General features: G+C 41.5%; 2 protein-coding genes across 4 annotated transcripts; both read right to left on the bottom strand.

Moving 5' to 3' along the window:
* Positions 1-255: 255 nt before the first annotated feature.
* Positions 256-7,392, bottom strand: LOC141758096 (sulfotransferase 1C1-like). Of its 3 annotated transcripts, XR_012591817.1 has the most exons (9): positions 6,614-7,392; positions 5,654-5,782; positions 4,932-5,029; positions 3,799-3,925; positions 2,863-2,957; positions 2,607-2,784; positions 2,439-2,500; positions 2,098-2,348; positions 256-518 (listed from the first exon to the last, which is right to left on the bottom strand). XR_012591817.1 is itself a non-coding variant. In XM_074619197.1 (7 exons), exons 1-7 carry the CDS (start codon positions 6,762-6,764, stop codon positions 406-408), a joined length of 891 nt encoding a protein of 296 aa, XP_074475298.1. In that variant the 5' UTR covers positions 6,765-7,392; the 3' UTR covers positions 256-405. The 3 variants fall into 3 exon arrangements, 1 of the variants encoding a protein (XP_074475298.1); XR_012591816.1 differs by having other exon boundaries at positions 2,098-2,500; XM_074619197.1 differs by lacking the exons at positions 2,098-2,348; positions 2,439-2,500.
* An 84-nt stretch (positions 7,393-7,476) lies between these two features.
* Positions 7,477-15,979, bottom strand: LOC141758097 (sulfotransferase 1C1-like). The gene is made up of 7 exons (XM_074619198.1): positions 15,200-15,979; positions 14,239-14,367; positions 13,787-13,884; positions 12,654-12,780; positions 10,167-10,261; positions 9,911-10,088; positions 7,477-7,731 (listed from the first exon to the last, which is right to left on the bottom strand). Exons 1-7 carry the CDS (start codon positions 15,348-15,350, stop codon positions 7,619-7,621), a joined length of 891 nt encoding a protein of 296 aa, XP_074475299.1. The 5' UTR covers positions 15,351-15,979; the 3' UTR covers positions 7,477-7,618.
* Between the last annotated feature and the right edge of the window lie 44 nt (positions 15,980-16,023).

Below are 16,023 nucleotides of genomic sequence, written 5' to 3'. Positions count from 1 at the left end.
TCGTGTCTTGTGCAGCCTCCCTTCTTTGGCTGGGCTTTGTACAGTGTGGTGTAGGGTTGCAAAATGACTTCATATGGGCAGAAAAACCACATGCCTCCAGCTGCCAGCGCTCTCTATAGGCTCCATGCAGTCAGCAGACTCTGTTGGAGGTCTCATGACAGAAAATGGGCGCGTCCACTCAGTCACAACACTTTTGGTCTTATATATTGTTTACGTGATAAGCTGCAATAAAGTGATGATTACAAACTCATGTACTTGTATTGTGGAGCCCATTTTTATTGATCCTTTAAACGTACATTTGGATGGTATTCCTCCGTATCTACAAATCAAGACGCACAGCGATTACAGTGTTTAACATCAAGGCTCAAAAAATATTATAATTATTTTGTTTTGGTATTTAGCTCGTCAAATGTTGGTCCTGAATGGTATATTGACATCCTTCATTTGCTTTTCGTAATCTTCATCAAACGTCTTTAATTGCTCGGGTGTGAAATGGTTTCTCCAGTCACCTACTATACCTGTAAAGAGAGAAGATACAGGAGAGAATACAGCAGTGTTAGATATATAAATCAACCAATTATTTTCTCTATTAATTGATTAATTGGTGTATGAAACGTCCCAGGCTTATGTTTACAAATGGTCCAAAAATCAAAGAAAATCAAATTACCACACTACAAAATAAAGAAACGACGAGGCAATTACCAAAATAGAGTCAGATTAATTTTCTGCCTATAAACTAATCAATTAATCGACTAATCATTTCAGCTATATTGAGCATAAAGTTCTCATAATCTATAAAAAAAAACATAAGCAAAGGCAATAAATCCAGGAACCTCTAGGGGGCGCCACTACACTGTATAATGTGAAGTACAGGGAGAAGACAAAGTATGACACAATACAATAACAAAGTAGTGTATAATGTCTTTGTGAAGCTTATAATGTTGATTGGATGTTAGAGGAGCAGTGTGTAACATTTCGGGGGCTCTATTAGGAGTAATAGTAAGTAAGTAAGTTTAGTCGTATATAAACATACAATAAATAGTTTAATGCACTATAGTGTAGTTGTAAGCAGATGTGTATTTATTTATGTAGTTAGCAACAGATTTGACTCTTAACAGGATGCTGGTGTATAAGCAGTTAGGGCTGCAACTAACAATTATTTTCATTATCGATTAATCTGTTGATTATTATCTCGATTAATCGATTAATTGTTTGGTCAATAAAATGTCAGTAAATGGCGAAAAATGGCGATCAGTGTTTCCCAAAGCCCAAGATGATGTCCTCAAATGTCTTGTTTTGTCCACAACTCAAAGATATGCAGTTTACTGTCATAGAGGAGTAAAAAAAAACAGAAAATATTCACATTTAAGAAGCTGGAATCAGAGAAGTTTTACTTTTTTTTTCTTAAAAAATTACTCTAATTGATTAATTGATTATCAAAATATTTAGCGATAAATTTAATAGTTGACAACTAATTGATTAATCGATGCAGCTCTGAAGCAGATAATGAATGACAATATAATATTACACAGTTAAGATATATCTTAATAGGAGAAGTTATAATTGAAATGGGTTGTGTCACTCATTCACTACTCCCTACTCACTATCCAGAGAGTTCTACAGTATGTAGAGGACTGTATAGTGAGCTCATCGGCAAAATGAAAAAACCACTTTTGGACACTACTCGGGTCATTTTCTCGGCGACGTCATTGCTGTCGCAGAATTAAAACGTGCCAGATTAATGTCTGCTGCTGCTGGTAGTCCATCCATAATAAATGCTGACATGTATTTTTGTGTTGTGATGCGCTGCTCTGCTCACATTAAATACATTATTTTCGCGCCACAACTCAAGGATTTATTTCAATTGCGTTGCTCTCTTTCCTCTCGTCAGTCTCCTATTTTGCTTCAGGGCAATGCATGATGGTATATAGTGCTCAGTTAATAACGTTGTCTACTACTTTTCACAGTGCATTGTGGGATACATTCAATCCACTATCTAGGATATAATAATTGTCATATATACATTCGGACAGCACTACAAAATGGAGAACTCACTGTATAGTAAACACTTGAAACTAAGAATCGTGTTTTCGTTACTTTAGAATGAGCCCTTCATATGTACATAGGGAGCAGGTCGTCGTCACAGAGTCCGCCATGTTGCTCCTCCATATTTCTACAGTAGCCCAGAATGGACAAACCAAACACTGGCTCTAGAGAGAGCCTCTCGTGTTTTTACGTTCACGCTGCCGTCTGACTTCTGTTGCTTCTAAAGTAGTGTTATTATGGTAAGGACGGCCAGCAAACAGCGTTACCACGGCTTTGCATATGGCGGCTCACGTTACCGCAGTCTTGGAAAGGGAGGAGAGAGCGTAGGAATACTCAGCTGGTTGCAATCTGCAACCACACCACTAGATGCTGCCAAATCCTACACACTGTACCTTTAATAGGAGTGGGACGAGGTGTTCATGATATTGTATTTGCCCACTGCAGATCACTCAACCTAGTTTTGAAACATTGGAATTGGTACATGCCCTGCCCTGCTTATTTTGTTTTACGTATTATTTTGATCATTATCTTGCTTCTGTATTAGGAGCAGACTGATGCACCTTTTCTCATGAAGGGGGAGATGGTCTGATCAAATATTTCTGGGATGAAGGAGTAGTTGGTCATCGGGTTCTCCTTCATGTTCTTGAAGGACGTGAGCTCCACAATCCTGCTGATGACCTCATCAGAGACCGACAAGTCCAGGTACCTCATGATGCGCTCCACTTCACGCCGAGGATTCTGGGGGAGTCAATCTGAGGTAAGAGTATGTATGTACAACATGCTTTTGGTAATACTGGGTCCATACGTTCTCTGTACCTCTTTCATGTCCTCATAGAAGAGGTAAAGGATATTCTTCTTCTCTCTCTCCAGCCAGTAACCTTTCACATGATCATACCAGGAGCCCAATGCCACTGTAGAAACAGAATCCATGGTATTACTCCCAGTACTGTAGAAGGTTTTAAGTTGTAAGAAATATTTTAATAATGTTAATAAATATATTTATCTTTATATATCAATTATAAGTCATTGGCTTTTGGGTTGCCAGGTTGTGAAAAATCCCTTTAGTGAGCTCTTAAACTCGTCTAGAAGACTCACTGATGAACAGTTAACCCACTTATCTTCTGGGACGGTGCTGCAGGGTAATATTTACAACTGCTGGCTTGATGTATTACTGCAATAACCCTTATAAATAACATTTATGATTGCAGAGGTCTTAATGACTTAATGATTCCGTGATGATTCTCTGTAGGTTCACGACTATGAACGACACCTTTCACATGCGTAGTCGCTGTCCCTTGTTAACATGAAAATATAGATTAAAGCCACTTTAATAAGTGGATAATCACTGTTTTTACAAATTTCCCACACTCTGCAGCATAGGTCTACCGTTGTAAATGTAAGTAAGTTGCTAATAAATAAATTTTGTTCCATGAATTAAAGGTGCTAAATATGGGATTGGGAACATTTCTATTCTTTTACACACAGTGACGTCACGCTCTACCCACTCCGCCATTCGTTACAATGCATATTTGCACCTCTGCCTCCAGTTGTTTGCTCCACCAACAACAATGACAAAGAGCCTTAAGGCCCGTATGTGTGTGTGTGAAAAAAGTGCCTCTCACCGGCTGTCAACATGGCGCAACAGTGCAAACAACAGGGAAAGGGCTGACAGAGCTAACATTATTAACTTGAGAGGGAAATGGAGGGTGGGTGCTACGATTCCGCGATGACGCCGTCAGTTTATCCACTTACACTCTCCTCGCATAAACTTGGGCATGTAGCCCTCCCAGGGTCCTGGCTCAGGCTGGGTCAGATTCATACGGTCAAAGTGGTAGTAGCTCACCATGTTGTCTTTGGCGTTGCGTGCCACATAGATAGTCTGTACACACAATCAGGAGGGACATGTCAAATTGATTTACGACAATGCAGACTATGGTAACTTAATGTGGCAGTTGTATGGCATTGTATTGTTAAAGGGTAACTAAGGTATATTTCAATCTGGACTTTATTCCCATGTGTCAAAGTGACAAAATGGGCACAACATTGGTCCAGTAGGGATAACACCGAAAACACACCGCGTGTTCATGTGTTTCAGGAGGGAAGAAAATCTTTGTAGCATAGGTCAACATGTCACAGGACTTTGTTTTCTGATTGGCTGCCGGTACTCTACTATCCCCAACTTTTAGTTTGGCCGCACCTCGCCACAGAATCAAAAGGGCCGCAGCCCGCTGAGCTCGGAGCGGCTGCTGTACGGGCCTCAATGTAATCGCTTTGGGCAATTCCGCGCCATCAAATTATGTCCGCTAAAAGTGCTTGTTTTTGCCACTGTCTCAATAGAACTATACTCCATTCTCGGTCCCAGTTCAGTCGAGGTTGCAAGCGAGCTGCGCCGATAGAAGGTGGAGTTAAAACACTTCAGACCACTGATTGGTCACTAGCGTGACATGGGACATCTTGCACAAACCCAACATTTAGCCAAGCTACCGCCAATAGTGACAATAGCAATTTTTTATTCACTCAACACAGATTTTAAAAAAGGGCAGCTCGCAAAACTACACCGCTACGCTGGACACATTACGTACACTATGCCGACGTCGTTACGGCGATCAGCTGAGAATCCCGTCTACACTGAGGGGGTACTATCTTCAGTGGAAACATAGAGAAAAGGACCTGGCACCAAAAGTGAGTCGAGTCGAGCAGAACCGTACCATGTAGGGGCTTTTTAGACAACAACAAAAAATAGGATAGAAAAATACCGAAGTTACCCTTTAACCTCTCACCCCATTTACGTGCAGTGTATCACAAACCTTATCCCCTATTGTTCAGTGTGAAGCAATAAAATTCACTGCAGGATTTTGCTCTCAGTTGACTCAGTTAAGTCTTACCTTACACTTGTTTTCCCAAAATGCAGGAGGCACCAATTGGAAAGGAAGATGTGTCTTGATAATTCTTGGAGGATCCATGGTCTTCAGAAGATCAAGACCTGAAAGAAGTTCAGGGGAGAGGATATATGAAAGAGTTGAAACACACTTTTACATACTATCTCAGATTCCATGTTATGTTATGGGTAAGTCCCACTAATGCACAGAGATGGACTACAGCTGCTTTATGACCGTCAACTGATTAACAAGTTATCTTTAGCTGGCTGCTAGCTGTAGCTTCATTACCGTATAGAAATAGAGTGGTATCTTCTCATTTAACTCTCAACTAGAAAGCAAATAGCTTAAACATATTTCTGAAAATGTAATATTAGCTTTTTCTTAAAGTCTAATTAACTTACTCCTTATTTTACTGGGAAATTATTAAATCCTACATCCCCCCATGCCTGTCTGTCGGTCAGGTTAGGCATTTTGGCACTGAGTGAAATGTTTATGGGTTAATAGTTTATTGACCCTGTTTAAGGTGGTAGAAACAAGATGTAATGAAAACATGCCTCCAGGAATTGGATTTGAGTTCTGACAGTCAGACCTAGATGGATGATGTATTTGGAAAATATATCTTAAGTTTCAGGAAAAACTGGTGGACACAAAGTACACTTGAAGATGGACTTAATTAAAGCTGGTCAATACAATCACACACATACAAACATAACCACCTAAATACACACCTGAGTGGCTGGGTGGTGGGAAGAACAACTCCAGGAAAGGACTGCGGAGGTATATTGGTGCTCGTCTGCAGGCCTCAGCATCTCCGTTGTGAAGGAGCAGGTCAACTATCTCCTGGGTCCATGTGGTCCCTTATGTCCACAAAACACAAATTAACGCTGAGTTGAAGGAATAGGATACTTTCCATGTATTGAATCTCACCAGTTTGAGGAGAAATTCCCCCCTTATACCCTCACCAAAATAACCAACACATTAACTCCTAGAACGTCACTTGACAAGACACAGGAAACCTCTGTTGGTCTGGAGGAGCTGCAGCATTTATTTCTGCACAAACGTCCACTGTACATTTACTAGATATTCTCAGAGCTAAACCAACTCTTCTGCAGTGTGGAGTGTGCGTGCATGCACGTGGGGTGGAGTGAAATAGCGAGAGCGAGCGCGGTGTGTGAGTGAAGGCAAGCAGGCAGAGGAGCAGAGTACAGCAGAGACTACGGCCCTGGAGACCAAAGCTACGGTCTCCCCCGTGTCCTCTGACCGCGTCCTCCGACCGCGGCCAACACTGTTTAACAGACGGGGTTCACTAGATATAACTTTGCGGTTTTGGTGCTTCGTGTAGTTTGTGTTGGAGTCTGAGTCTAAACAGCGTAGCCACGCGCGAGCGCGCATGGGACACCGACCCGGATTGATTTATACGTGTAAGAAGTTACAAACAGTCCCTTTAAGGTACATTTCGAACAGATACAAAAATGTTTGATTAATTTGCGATTAATCACGATTATCTTTAGACAATCATGCGATTAATCATGATTAAATATTTTAATCGATTGACAGCCCTAGTAAATGTACTTAGTTACATTTCACCACTGGTGCCACACTAACAGAACTTCAACAAAAATGCAACACATGACATAAAAAAAGTCACGTCCAAAACCGATTACTCACGTAGACCTGAACTGAAGTACCTGCTTTGGGGTAGGTGGCGATGAGGAGGTCTGAGGGGTCAGGACGGAAAGCCCAGATGTCGTCCCAGTTGTTGGCGATGTGGTTCATGAGAGGAACTCCTCTGATGGGGATGAGAGGGAAGCGGGTGATAGAGTGGTTCGCCTTCTCCATGGCTTCGCTGTAGGACAACTGTCAAACAAAAGTTGAGTTAGTCGAGAAAAACAAGAATCAGGAGCCAAATTCTGATTGTAAAAGGGCTCAAGAGAAGCCGGTACGGTGGTTCTTTCTGATGTCCTGTCTACAGCAGCTCCTCTCTCTGCTGGCTTTTGCAAATCTCCTCCTCCTTGATCAATGTTTAAAAATCCTTTCGTTTCTTTTCACCCTTTCTATATTTATTACCTGGCTGTCTGAGTGCTCCTTGTACCAGGTTCTTGTCTGTCTCTTTGATCACTGGAAACCGGCGAAATCGGCGAAATCGGCGAAACCAGTTAAGCTGTTAAGTCAACTAAAGTCAGCGTCCTGTTGCTCACGCTCGCGCTTGTGCTCGCTCTATATAGACATGAATGAGCATTGGTCAAAACAGTGAGGCGACACACGTCAGCTAAAACCACAATATCACTCTTTCACCTGCTTGGCAGTAATGTTAGCTGACCAGACGAAGGTCTCTCCATCAATCAATACTGATACTGTGTGTCCTGCTGCAGACTCCTGTCTTCTCCCGTGTTCTGTTAATATTTTACAGTGTCAGTGTGATGATGTACTCATTTTACACCTAAACAGTACACTACAAGATGTTAGATAGATACTCAGTCACAGCACTTTTGGTCTTATATATTGTTTACGTGATAAGCTGCAATAAAGTGATGATTACAAACTCATGTACTTGTATTGTGGAGCCCATTTTTATTGATCCTTTAAACGTACATTTGGATGGTTTTCCTCCGTATCTACAAATCAAGAGGCAAAGTGATTACAGTGTTTAACATCAAGGCTCAAAAAATATTTTTGTTTTGGCATTTAGCTCGTCAAATGTTGGTCCTGAATGGTATGTTGACATCCTTCATTTGCTTTTTGTAGTCTTCATCAAACGTCTTTGTTTGCTCGGGTGTGAAATGGTTTCTCCAGTCACCTACTATACCTGTAAAGGGAGAAGATACAGGAGAGAATACAACAGTGTTAGATATATAAATCAATTACTTTATATGTTGTGATTGGCAAATAACTGAGAAGCAAGTTCTTTCCCTAAAAGCATCTATTGTTGAACAGTAGGGCAACTAATGAATATTTTCCTTATCGATTAATCTGCCAATTATTTTCCCGATTAATTGATTAATTGGTTTATGAAATGTCCCAAGCTGATGTCTACAAATAATCCAAAATTAAAGAAAATCAAATTACTCCACTACAAGATAAAGAAAAACCATAAATAGAAAATTGTTTCAGAATAATTTTCTGCCTAATCGACTAATCATTTCAGCTATATTGAGCATAAAGTTCTCATAAACTTAAAAAAAAAACAAGAGCAAATTTAGCAAATCCAGGAACCTCTAGGGGGCGCCACCACACTGTATAATGTGAAGTACAGGGAGAAGACAAAATATGACACAATACAATAACAGAGTAGTGTGTAATGTCTTTGTGAAGCTTATAATGTTGATTGGATGTTAGAGGAGCAGTGTGTAACATTTCGGGGGCTCTATTAGGAGTAATAGTAAGTAAGTAAGTTTAGTCGTATATAAACATACAATAAATAGTTTAATGCACTATAGTGTAGTTGTAAGCAGATGTGTATTTATTTATGTAGTTAGCAACAGATTTGACTCTTAACAGGATGCTGGTGTATAAGCAGTTAGGGCTGCAACTAACAATTATTTTCATTATCGATTAATCTGTTGATTATCATCTCGATTAATCGATTAATTGTTTGGTCAATAAAATGTCAGTAAATGGCGAAAAATGGCGATCAGTGTTTCCCAAAGCCCAAGATGATGTCCTCAAATGTCTTGTTTTGTCCACAACTCAAAGATATGCAGTTTACTGTCATAGAGGAGTAAAAAAAACAGAAAATATTCACATTTAAGAAGCTGGAATCAGAGAAGTTTTACTTTTTTTTTCTTAAAAAATTACTCTAATTGATTAATTGATTATCAAAATATTTAGCGATAAATTTAATAGTTGACAACTAATTGATTAATCGATGCAGCTCTGAAGCAGATAATGAATGACAATATAATATTACACAGTTAAGATATATCTTAATAGGAGAAGTTATAATTGAAATGGGTTGTGTCACTCATTCACTACTCCCTACTCACTATCCAGAGAGTTCTACAGTATGTAGAGGACTGTATAGTGAGCTCATCGGCAAAATGAAAAAACCACTTTTGGACACTACTCGGGTCATTTTCTCGGCGACGTCATTGCTGTCGCAGAATTAAAACGTGCCAGATTAATGTCTGCTGCTGCTGGTAGTCCATCCATAATAAATGCTGACATGTATTTTTGTGTTGTGATGCGCTGCTCTGCTCACATTAAATACATTATTTTCGCGCCACAACTCAAGGATTTATTTCAATTGCGTTGCTCTCTTTCCTCTCGTCAGTCTCCTATTTTGCTTCAGGGCAATGCATGATGGTATATAGTGCTCAGTTAATAACGTTGTCTACTACTTTTCACAGTGCATTGTGGGATACATTCAATCCACTATCTAGGATATAATAATTGTCATATATACATTCGGACAGCACTACAAAATGGAGAACTCACTGTATAGTAAACACTTGAAACTAAGAATCGTGTTTTCGTTACTTTAGAATGAGCCCTTCATATGTACATAGGGAGCAGGTCGTCGTCACAGAGTCCGCCATGTTGCTCCTCCATATTTCTACAGTAGCCCAGAATGGACAAACCAAACACTGGCTCTAGAGAGAGCCGCTCATGTTTTTACGTTCACGCTGCTGTCTGACTTCTGTTGCTTCTAAAGTAGTGTTATTATGGTAAGGACGGCCAGCAAACAGCGTTACCACGGTTTTGCATATGGCGGCTCACGTTACCGCAGTCTTGGAAAGGGAGGAGAGAGCGTAGGAATACTCAGCTGGTTGCAATCTGCAACCACACCACTAGATGCTGCCAAATCCTACACACTGTACCTTTAATAGGAGTGGGACGAGGTGTTCATGATATTGTATTTGCCCACTGCAGATCACTCAACCTAGTTTTGAAACATTGGAATTGGTACATGCCCTGCCCTGCTTATTTTGTTTTACGTATTATTTTGATCATTATCTTGCTTCTGTATTAGGAGCAGACTGATGCACCTTTTCTCATGAAGGGGGAGATGGTCTGATCAAATATTTCTGAGATGAAGGAGTAGTTGGTCATCGGGTTCTCCTTCATGTTCTTGAAGGACGTGAGCTCCACAATCCTGCTGATGACCTCATCAGAGACCGACAAGTCCAGGTACCTCATGATGCGCTCCACTTCACGCCGAGGATTCTGGGGGAGTCAATCTGAGGTAAGAGTATGTATGTACAACATGCTTTTGGTAATACTGGGTCCATACGTTCTCTGTACCTCTTTCATGTCCTCATAGAAGAGGTAAAGGATATTCTTCTTCTCTCTCTCCAGCCAGTAACCTTTCACATGATCATACCAGGAGCCCCATGACACTGTAGAAACAGAATCCATGGTATTACTCCCAGTACTGTAGAAGGTTTTGAGTTGTAAGAAATATTTTAATAATGTTAATAAATATATTTATCTTTATATATCAATTATAAGTCATTGGCTTTTGGGTTGCCAGGTTGTGAAAAATCCCTTTAGTGAGCTCTTAAACTCGTCTAGAAGACTCACTGATGAACAGTTAACCCACTTATCTTCTGGGACGGTGCTGCAGGGTAATATTTACAACTGCTGGCTTGATGTATTACTGCAATAACCCTTATAAATAACATTTATGATTGCACAGGTCTTAATGACTTAATGATTCCGTGATGATTCTCTGTAGGTTCACGACTATGAACGACACCTTTCACATGCGTAGTCGCTGTCCCTTGTTAACATGAAAATATAGATTAAAGCCACTTTAATAAGTGGATAATCACTGTTTTTACAAATTTCCCACACTCTGCAGCATAGGTCTACCGTTGTAAATGTAAGTAAGTTGCTAATAAATAAATTTTGTTCCATGAATTAAAGGTGCTAAATATGGGATTGGGAACATTTCTATTCTTTTACACACAGTGACGTCACGCTCTACCCACTCCGCCATTCGTTACAATGCATATTTGCACCTCTGCCTCCAGTTGTTTGCTCCACCAACAACAATGACAAAGAGCCTTGAAGGTCACATATTATACTCCATTTAAACTAGTTATTATAGGTCTCAGACACCTCCAAACCATGTCTCTGAAGGTTTTTTTTCAAAAAAATAATCAGATCATGCATTCCAGCATGTCTCTATAACCTCTGTTTCAGCCCATTTCCAAAAGTGCTGATTTCTGTGTCTGTAGCCTCTGTCTCCTCCCACTCTGCTCTGATTGGTCAGCGTTTTCTGTCAATCAAACGTCCTCAACAACAGCGTCACCCTCCCCCTCCCTCCCGGAGAAGCTCTCTCTCTCTCTCTCTCTCTCTCTCTCTCTCTCTCTCTCTCTCTCTGAGAGAGACGAGTGGAGAGATAGCAGCTAGAATAAAGTTTATAAACCAGAAACTTCACCCAGCGCACTTTACCGGAGGAATCTGATCAGAAATCGGCGACACATGATGAACATCTGCGGTCCAGATTCCAGGTTTTCCTGACGGTTTCTCTCAGGTAAATAATGCTGTTTATATCTCTGTTAGTTAGCTCAGTGTTTACCTCATGCATCAACTCTGTAAACCGTAAACATACACTCTGTTTTACGTCTGTCTTTACAGATCCATCTGTGAGAAATGACCGACAGAATCATCCCAGAGGAGAGCAGACAGCTGAGAGCAGACAGCTGTGGGCAGATGGCTCTGTTTACATGGAGATACAAAGCTAACCCGGTAGCATGTAGCTAACCCGTTAACATGCTAACGGGTTAGCTACATGCTACCGCTATGACACGGTGTGTAAACACAGCGACCATCAGGGTGGAAAATAGAAGATGTGAAACAGTAGTCAGTTCATTATTTCTGCTAAAAGATAAATGTATGGAAGATCAGAGTCATGGTATATTATTTACAGTAGTAGCTGTCTCTGTGTTACCATGACTACAGACCACCGGAGCTTAGCTTACCGTAGTTTACCAGAGCTGAAGACTTTCTCCTGTACCATGTTAACATAACTAACTAACAGGTGAGATGATTACAAATGCTGTGAATAATTAATATTGTCATCTGTCTACTCAAATAAAGTTTGACTGTGAAACAGAAATGTGTTGTGTTGCTTACAAGTCACTATTTACTACCTGTAATCTGCTACATGCATGACATCAAATATATATAATATACAAATATCACCTGTTTAAACAGTGTAATTACATAAAGCCTTTGTGAATGAACATGTTATATTTAGATGATGGGAGTACATGAAGCCTGTTCTGCTGGTTCTTGCAGACTAACTAGGAGCTACTTTGCTCAAGTTCGGTTGAGGAGGAGAGACAGTGACGCGCTGTGGGCTGGGGTCAGCTACTGAAGGTTCTGCTCTGGTTCGACCAGGAAACCCTCACGTGACTTGCATTCTCTAATGACGTCAGAATACAAGGAAAAAAGCGAATTTTTTTTCTGCACCCATTTCCGGACAAACGGAGGAGGAGAAAAAGAGAGAGGATGGTCTTTTATGATACTATGGTGGCCTGTAGACACACTGGGGACAGATATTGATGTTTAAAAGACATGGAAAAGTGCATTTTGCATAATAGGTGACCTTTAAGGCCCGTATGTGTGTGTGTGAAAAAAGTGCCTCTCACCGGCTGTCAACATGGCGCAACAGTGCAAACAACAGGGAAAGGGCTGACAGAGCTAACATTATTAACTTGAGAGGGAAATGGAGGGTGGGTGCTACGATTCCGCGATGACGCCGTCAGTTTATCCACTTACACTCTCCTCGCATAAACTTGGTCATGTAGCCCTCCCAGGGTCCTGGCTCAGGCTGGGTCAGATTCATACGGTCAAAGTGGTAGTAGCTCACCATGTTGTCTTTGGCGTTGCGTGCCACGTAGATAGTCTGTACACACAATCAGGAGGGACATGTCAAATTGATTTACGACAATGCAGACTATGGTAACTTAATGTGGCAGTTGTATGGCATTGTATTGTTAAAGGGTAACTAAGGTATATTTCAATCTGGACTTTATTCCCATGTGTCAAAGTGACAAAATGGGCACAACATTGGTCCAGTAGGGATAACACCGAAAACACACCGCGTGTTCATGTGTTTCAGGCGGGAAGAAAATCTTTGTAGCATAGGTCAACATGTCACAGGACTTTGTTTTCTGATTGGCTGCCGGTACTCTACTATCCCCAACTTTTAGTTTGGCCACACCTCGCCACAGAATCAAAAGGGCCGCAGCCCGCTGAGCTCGGAGCGGCTGCTGTACGGGCCTCAATGTAATCGCTTTGGGCAATTCCGCGCCATCAAATTATGTCCGCTAAAAGTGCTTGTTTTTGCCACTGTCTCAATAGAACTATACTCCATTCTCGGTCCCAGTTCAGTCGAGGTTGCAAGCGAGCTGCGCCGATAGAAGGTGGAGTTAAAACACTTCAGACCACTGATTGGTCACTAGCGTGACATGGGACATCTTGCACAAACCCAACATTTAGCCAAGCTACCGCCAATAGTGCCAATAGCAATTTTTTATTCACTCAACACAGATTTTAAAAAAGGGCAGCTCGCAAAACTACACCGCTACGCTGGACACATTACTTACACTATGCCGACGTCGTTACGGCGATCAGCTGAGAATCCCATCTACACTGAAGGGGTACTATCTTCAGTGGAAACATAGAGAAAAGGACCTGGCACCAAAAGTGAGTCGAGTCGAGCAGAACCGTACCATGTAGGGGCTTTTTAGACAACAACAAAAAATAGGATAGAAAAATACCGAAGTTACCCTTTAACCTCTCACCCCATTTACGTGCATTGTATCACGAACCTTATCCCCTATTGTTCAGTGTGAAGCAATAAAATTCACTGCAGGATTTTGCTCTCAGTTGACTCAGTTAAGTCTTACCTTACACTTGTTTTCCCAAAATGCAGGAGGCACCAATTGGAAAGGAAGATGTGTCTTGATAATTCTTGGAGGATCCATGGTCTTCAGAAGATCAAGACCTGAAAGAAGTTCAGGGGAGAGGATATATGAAAGAGTTGAAACACACTTGTACATACTATCTCAGATTCCATGTTATGTTTTGGGTAAGTCCCACTAATGCACAGAGATGGACTACAGCTGGATTAATAGTTTATTGACCCTGTTTAAGGTGGTAGAAACAAGATGTAATGAAAACATGCCTCCAGGAATTGGATTTGAGTTCTGACAGTCAGACCTAGATGGAGGATGTATTTGGAAAATATATCTTAAGTTTCAGGAAAAACTGGTGGACACAAAGTACACTTGAAGATGGACTTAATTAAAGCTGGTCAGTACAATCACACACATACAAACATAACCACCTAAATACACACCTGAGGGGATGGGGGGTGGGGAGAACAACTCCAGGAAAGGACTGCGGAGGTATATTGGTGCTCGTCTGCAGGCCTCAGCATCTCTGTTGTGAAGGAGCAGGTCAACTATCTCCTGGGTCCATGTGGTCCCTTATGTCCACAAAACACAAATTAACGCTGAGTTGAAGGAATAGGATACTTTCCATGTATTGAATCTCACCAGTTTGAGGAGAAATTCCCCCCTTATACCCTCACCAAAATAACCAACACATTAACTCCTAGAACGTCACTTGACAAGACACAGGAAACCTCTGTTGGTCTGGAGGAGCTGCAGCATTTATTTCTGCACAAACATCCACTGTACATTCACTAGATATTCTCAGAGCTAAACCAACTCTTCTGCAGTGTGGAGTGTGCGTGCATGCACGTGGGGTGGAGTGAAATAGCGAGAGCGAGCGCGGTGTGTGAGTGAAGGCAAGCAGGCAGAGGAGCAGAGTACAGCAGAGACTCCAGCCCTGGAGACCAAAGCTACGGTCTCCCCCGTGTCCTCTGACCGCGTCCTCCGACCGCGGCCAACACTGTTTAACAGACGGGCTTCACTAGATATAACTTTGCGGTTTTGGTGCTTCCGTGTAGTTTGTGTTGGAGTCTGAGTCTAAACAGCGTAGCCACACGCGAGCGCGCATGGGACACCGACCCGGATTGATTTATACGTGTAAGAAGTTACAAACAGTCCCTTTAAGGTACATTTCGAACAGATACAAAAATGTTTGATTAATTTGCGATTAATCACGATTATCTTTAGACAATCATGCGATTAATCATGATTAAATATTTTAATCGATTGACAGCCCTAGTAAATGTACTTAGTTACATTTCACCACTGGTGCCACACTAACAGAACTTCAACAAAAATGCAACACATGACATAAAAAAAGTCACGTCCAAAACCGATTACTCACGTAGACCTGAACTGAAGTACCTGCTTTGGGGTAGGTGGCGATGAGGAGGTCTGAGGGGTCAGGACAGAAAGCCCAGATGTCGTCCCAGTTGTTGGCGATGAGGTTCGTGAGAGGAACTCCTTTGATGGGGATGAGAGGCAAGCGGGTGATAGAGGGGCTCGCCTTCTCCATGGCTTCGCTGTAGGACAACTGTCAAACAAAAGTTGAGTTAGTCGAGAAAAACAAGAATCAGGAGCCAAAATCTGATTGTAAAAGGGCTCAAGAGAAGCCGGTACGGTGGTTCTTTCTGATGTCCTGTATACAGCAGCTCCTCTCTCTGCTGGCTTTTGCAAATCTCCTCCTTGATCAATGTTTAAAAATCCTTTCGTTTCTTTTCACCCTCTTTCTATATTTATTACCTGGCTGTCTGAGTGCTCCTTGTACCAGGTTCTTGTCTGTCTCTTTGATCACTGGAAACCGGCGAAACCGGCGAAATCGGCGAAACCAGTTAAGCTGTTAAGTCAACTAAAGTCAGCGTCCTGTTGCTCACGCTCGCGCTTGTGCTCGCTCTATATAGACATGAATGAGCATCGGTCAAAACAGTGAGGCGACACACGTCAGCTAAAACCACAATATCACTCTTTCACTTGCTTGGCAGTAATGTTAGCTGACCAGACGAAGGTCTCTCCATCAATCAATACTGATACTGTGTGTCCTGCTGCAGACTCCTGTCTTCTCCCGTGTTCTGTTAATATTTTACAGTGTCAGTGTGATGATGTACTCATTTTACACCTAAACAGTACACTACAAGATGTTAGATAGATACTCAGTCACAGCACTTTTGGTCTTATATATTGTTTACGTG

Source organism: Sebastes fasciatus, chromosome 20 (assembly GCF_043250625.1).
Source record: "Sebastes fasciatus isolate fSebFas1 chromosome 20, fSebFas1.pri, whole genome shotgun sequence".
NCBI lineage: Eukaryota > Metazoa > Chordata > Actinopteri > Perciformes > Sebastidae > Sebastes > Sebastes fasciatus.
Note: the sequence above shows the minus strand (reverse complement) of the source record. Positions and strands in the feature narration are given on the sequence as shown.

Excerpts from the sequence above, each read along its gene's own strand:
- LOC141758096 (XM_074619197.1), bottom strand. The coding sequence starts at position 6,764 with ATGGAGAAGGCGAACCACTCTATCACCCGCTTCCCTCTCATCCCCATC. Across the intron at positions 3,926-4,931 it reads TTTGGGAAAACAAGTGTAAG|ACTATCTATGTGGCACGCAA; the intron begins GTAAGACTTAAC and ends TTGTGTGTACAG. Across the intron at positions 2,958-3,798 it reads CAAGTTTATGCGAGGAGAGT|TGGCATTGGGCTCCTGGTAT; the intron begins GTAAGTGGATAA and ends CTGTTTCTACAG.
- LOC141758097 (XM_074619198.1), bottom strand. The coding sequence starts at position 15,350 with ATGGAGAAGGCGAGCCCCTCTATCACCCGCTTGCCTCTCATCCCCATC. Across the intron at positions 14,368-15,199 it reads CGCCACCTACCCCAAAGCAG|GGACCACATGGACCCAGGAG; the intron begins GTACTTCAGTTC and ends TGTGGACATAAG. Across the intron at positions 10,089-10,166 it reads TCTATGAGGACATGAAAGAG|AATCCTCGGCGTGAAGTGGA; the intron begins GTACAGAGAACG and ends TGACTCCCCCAG.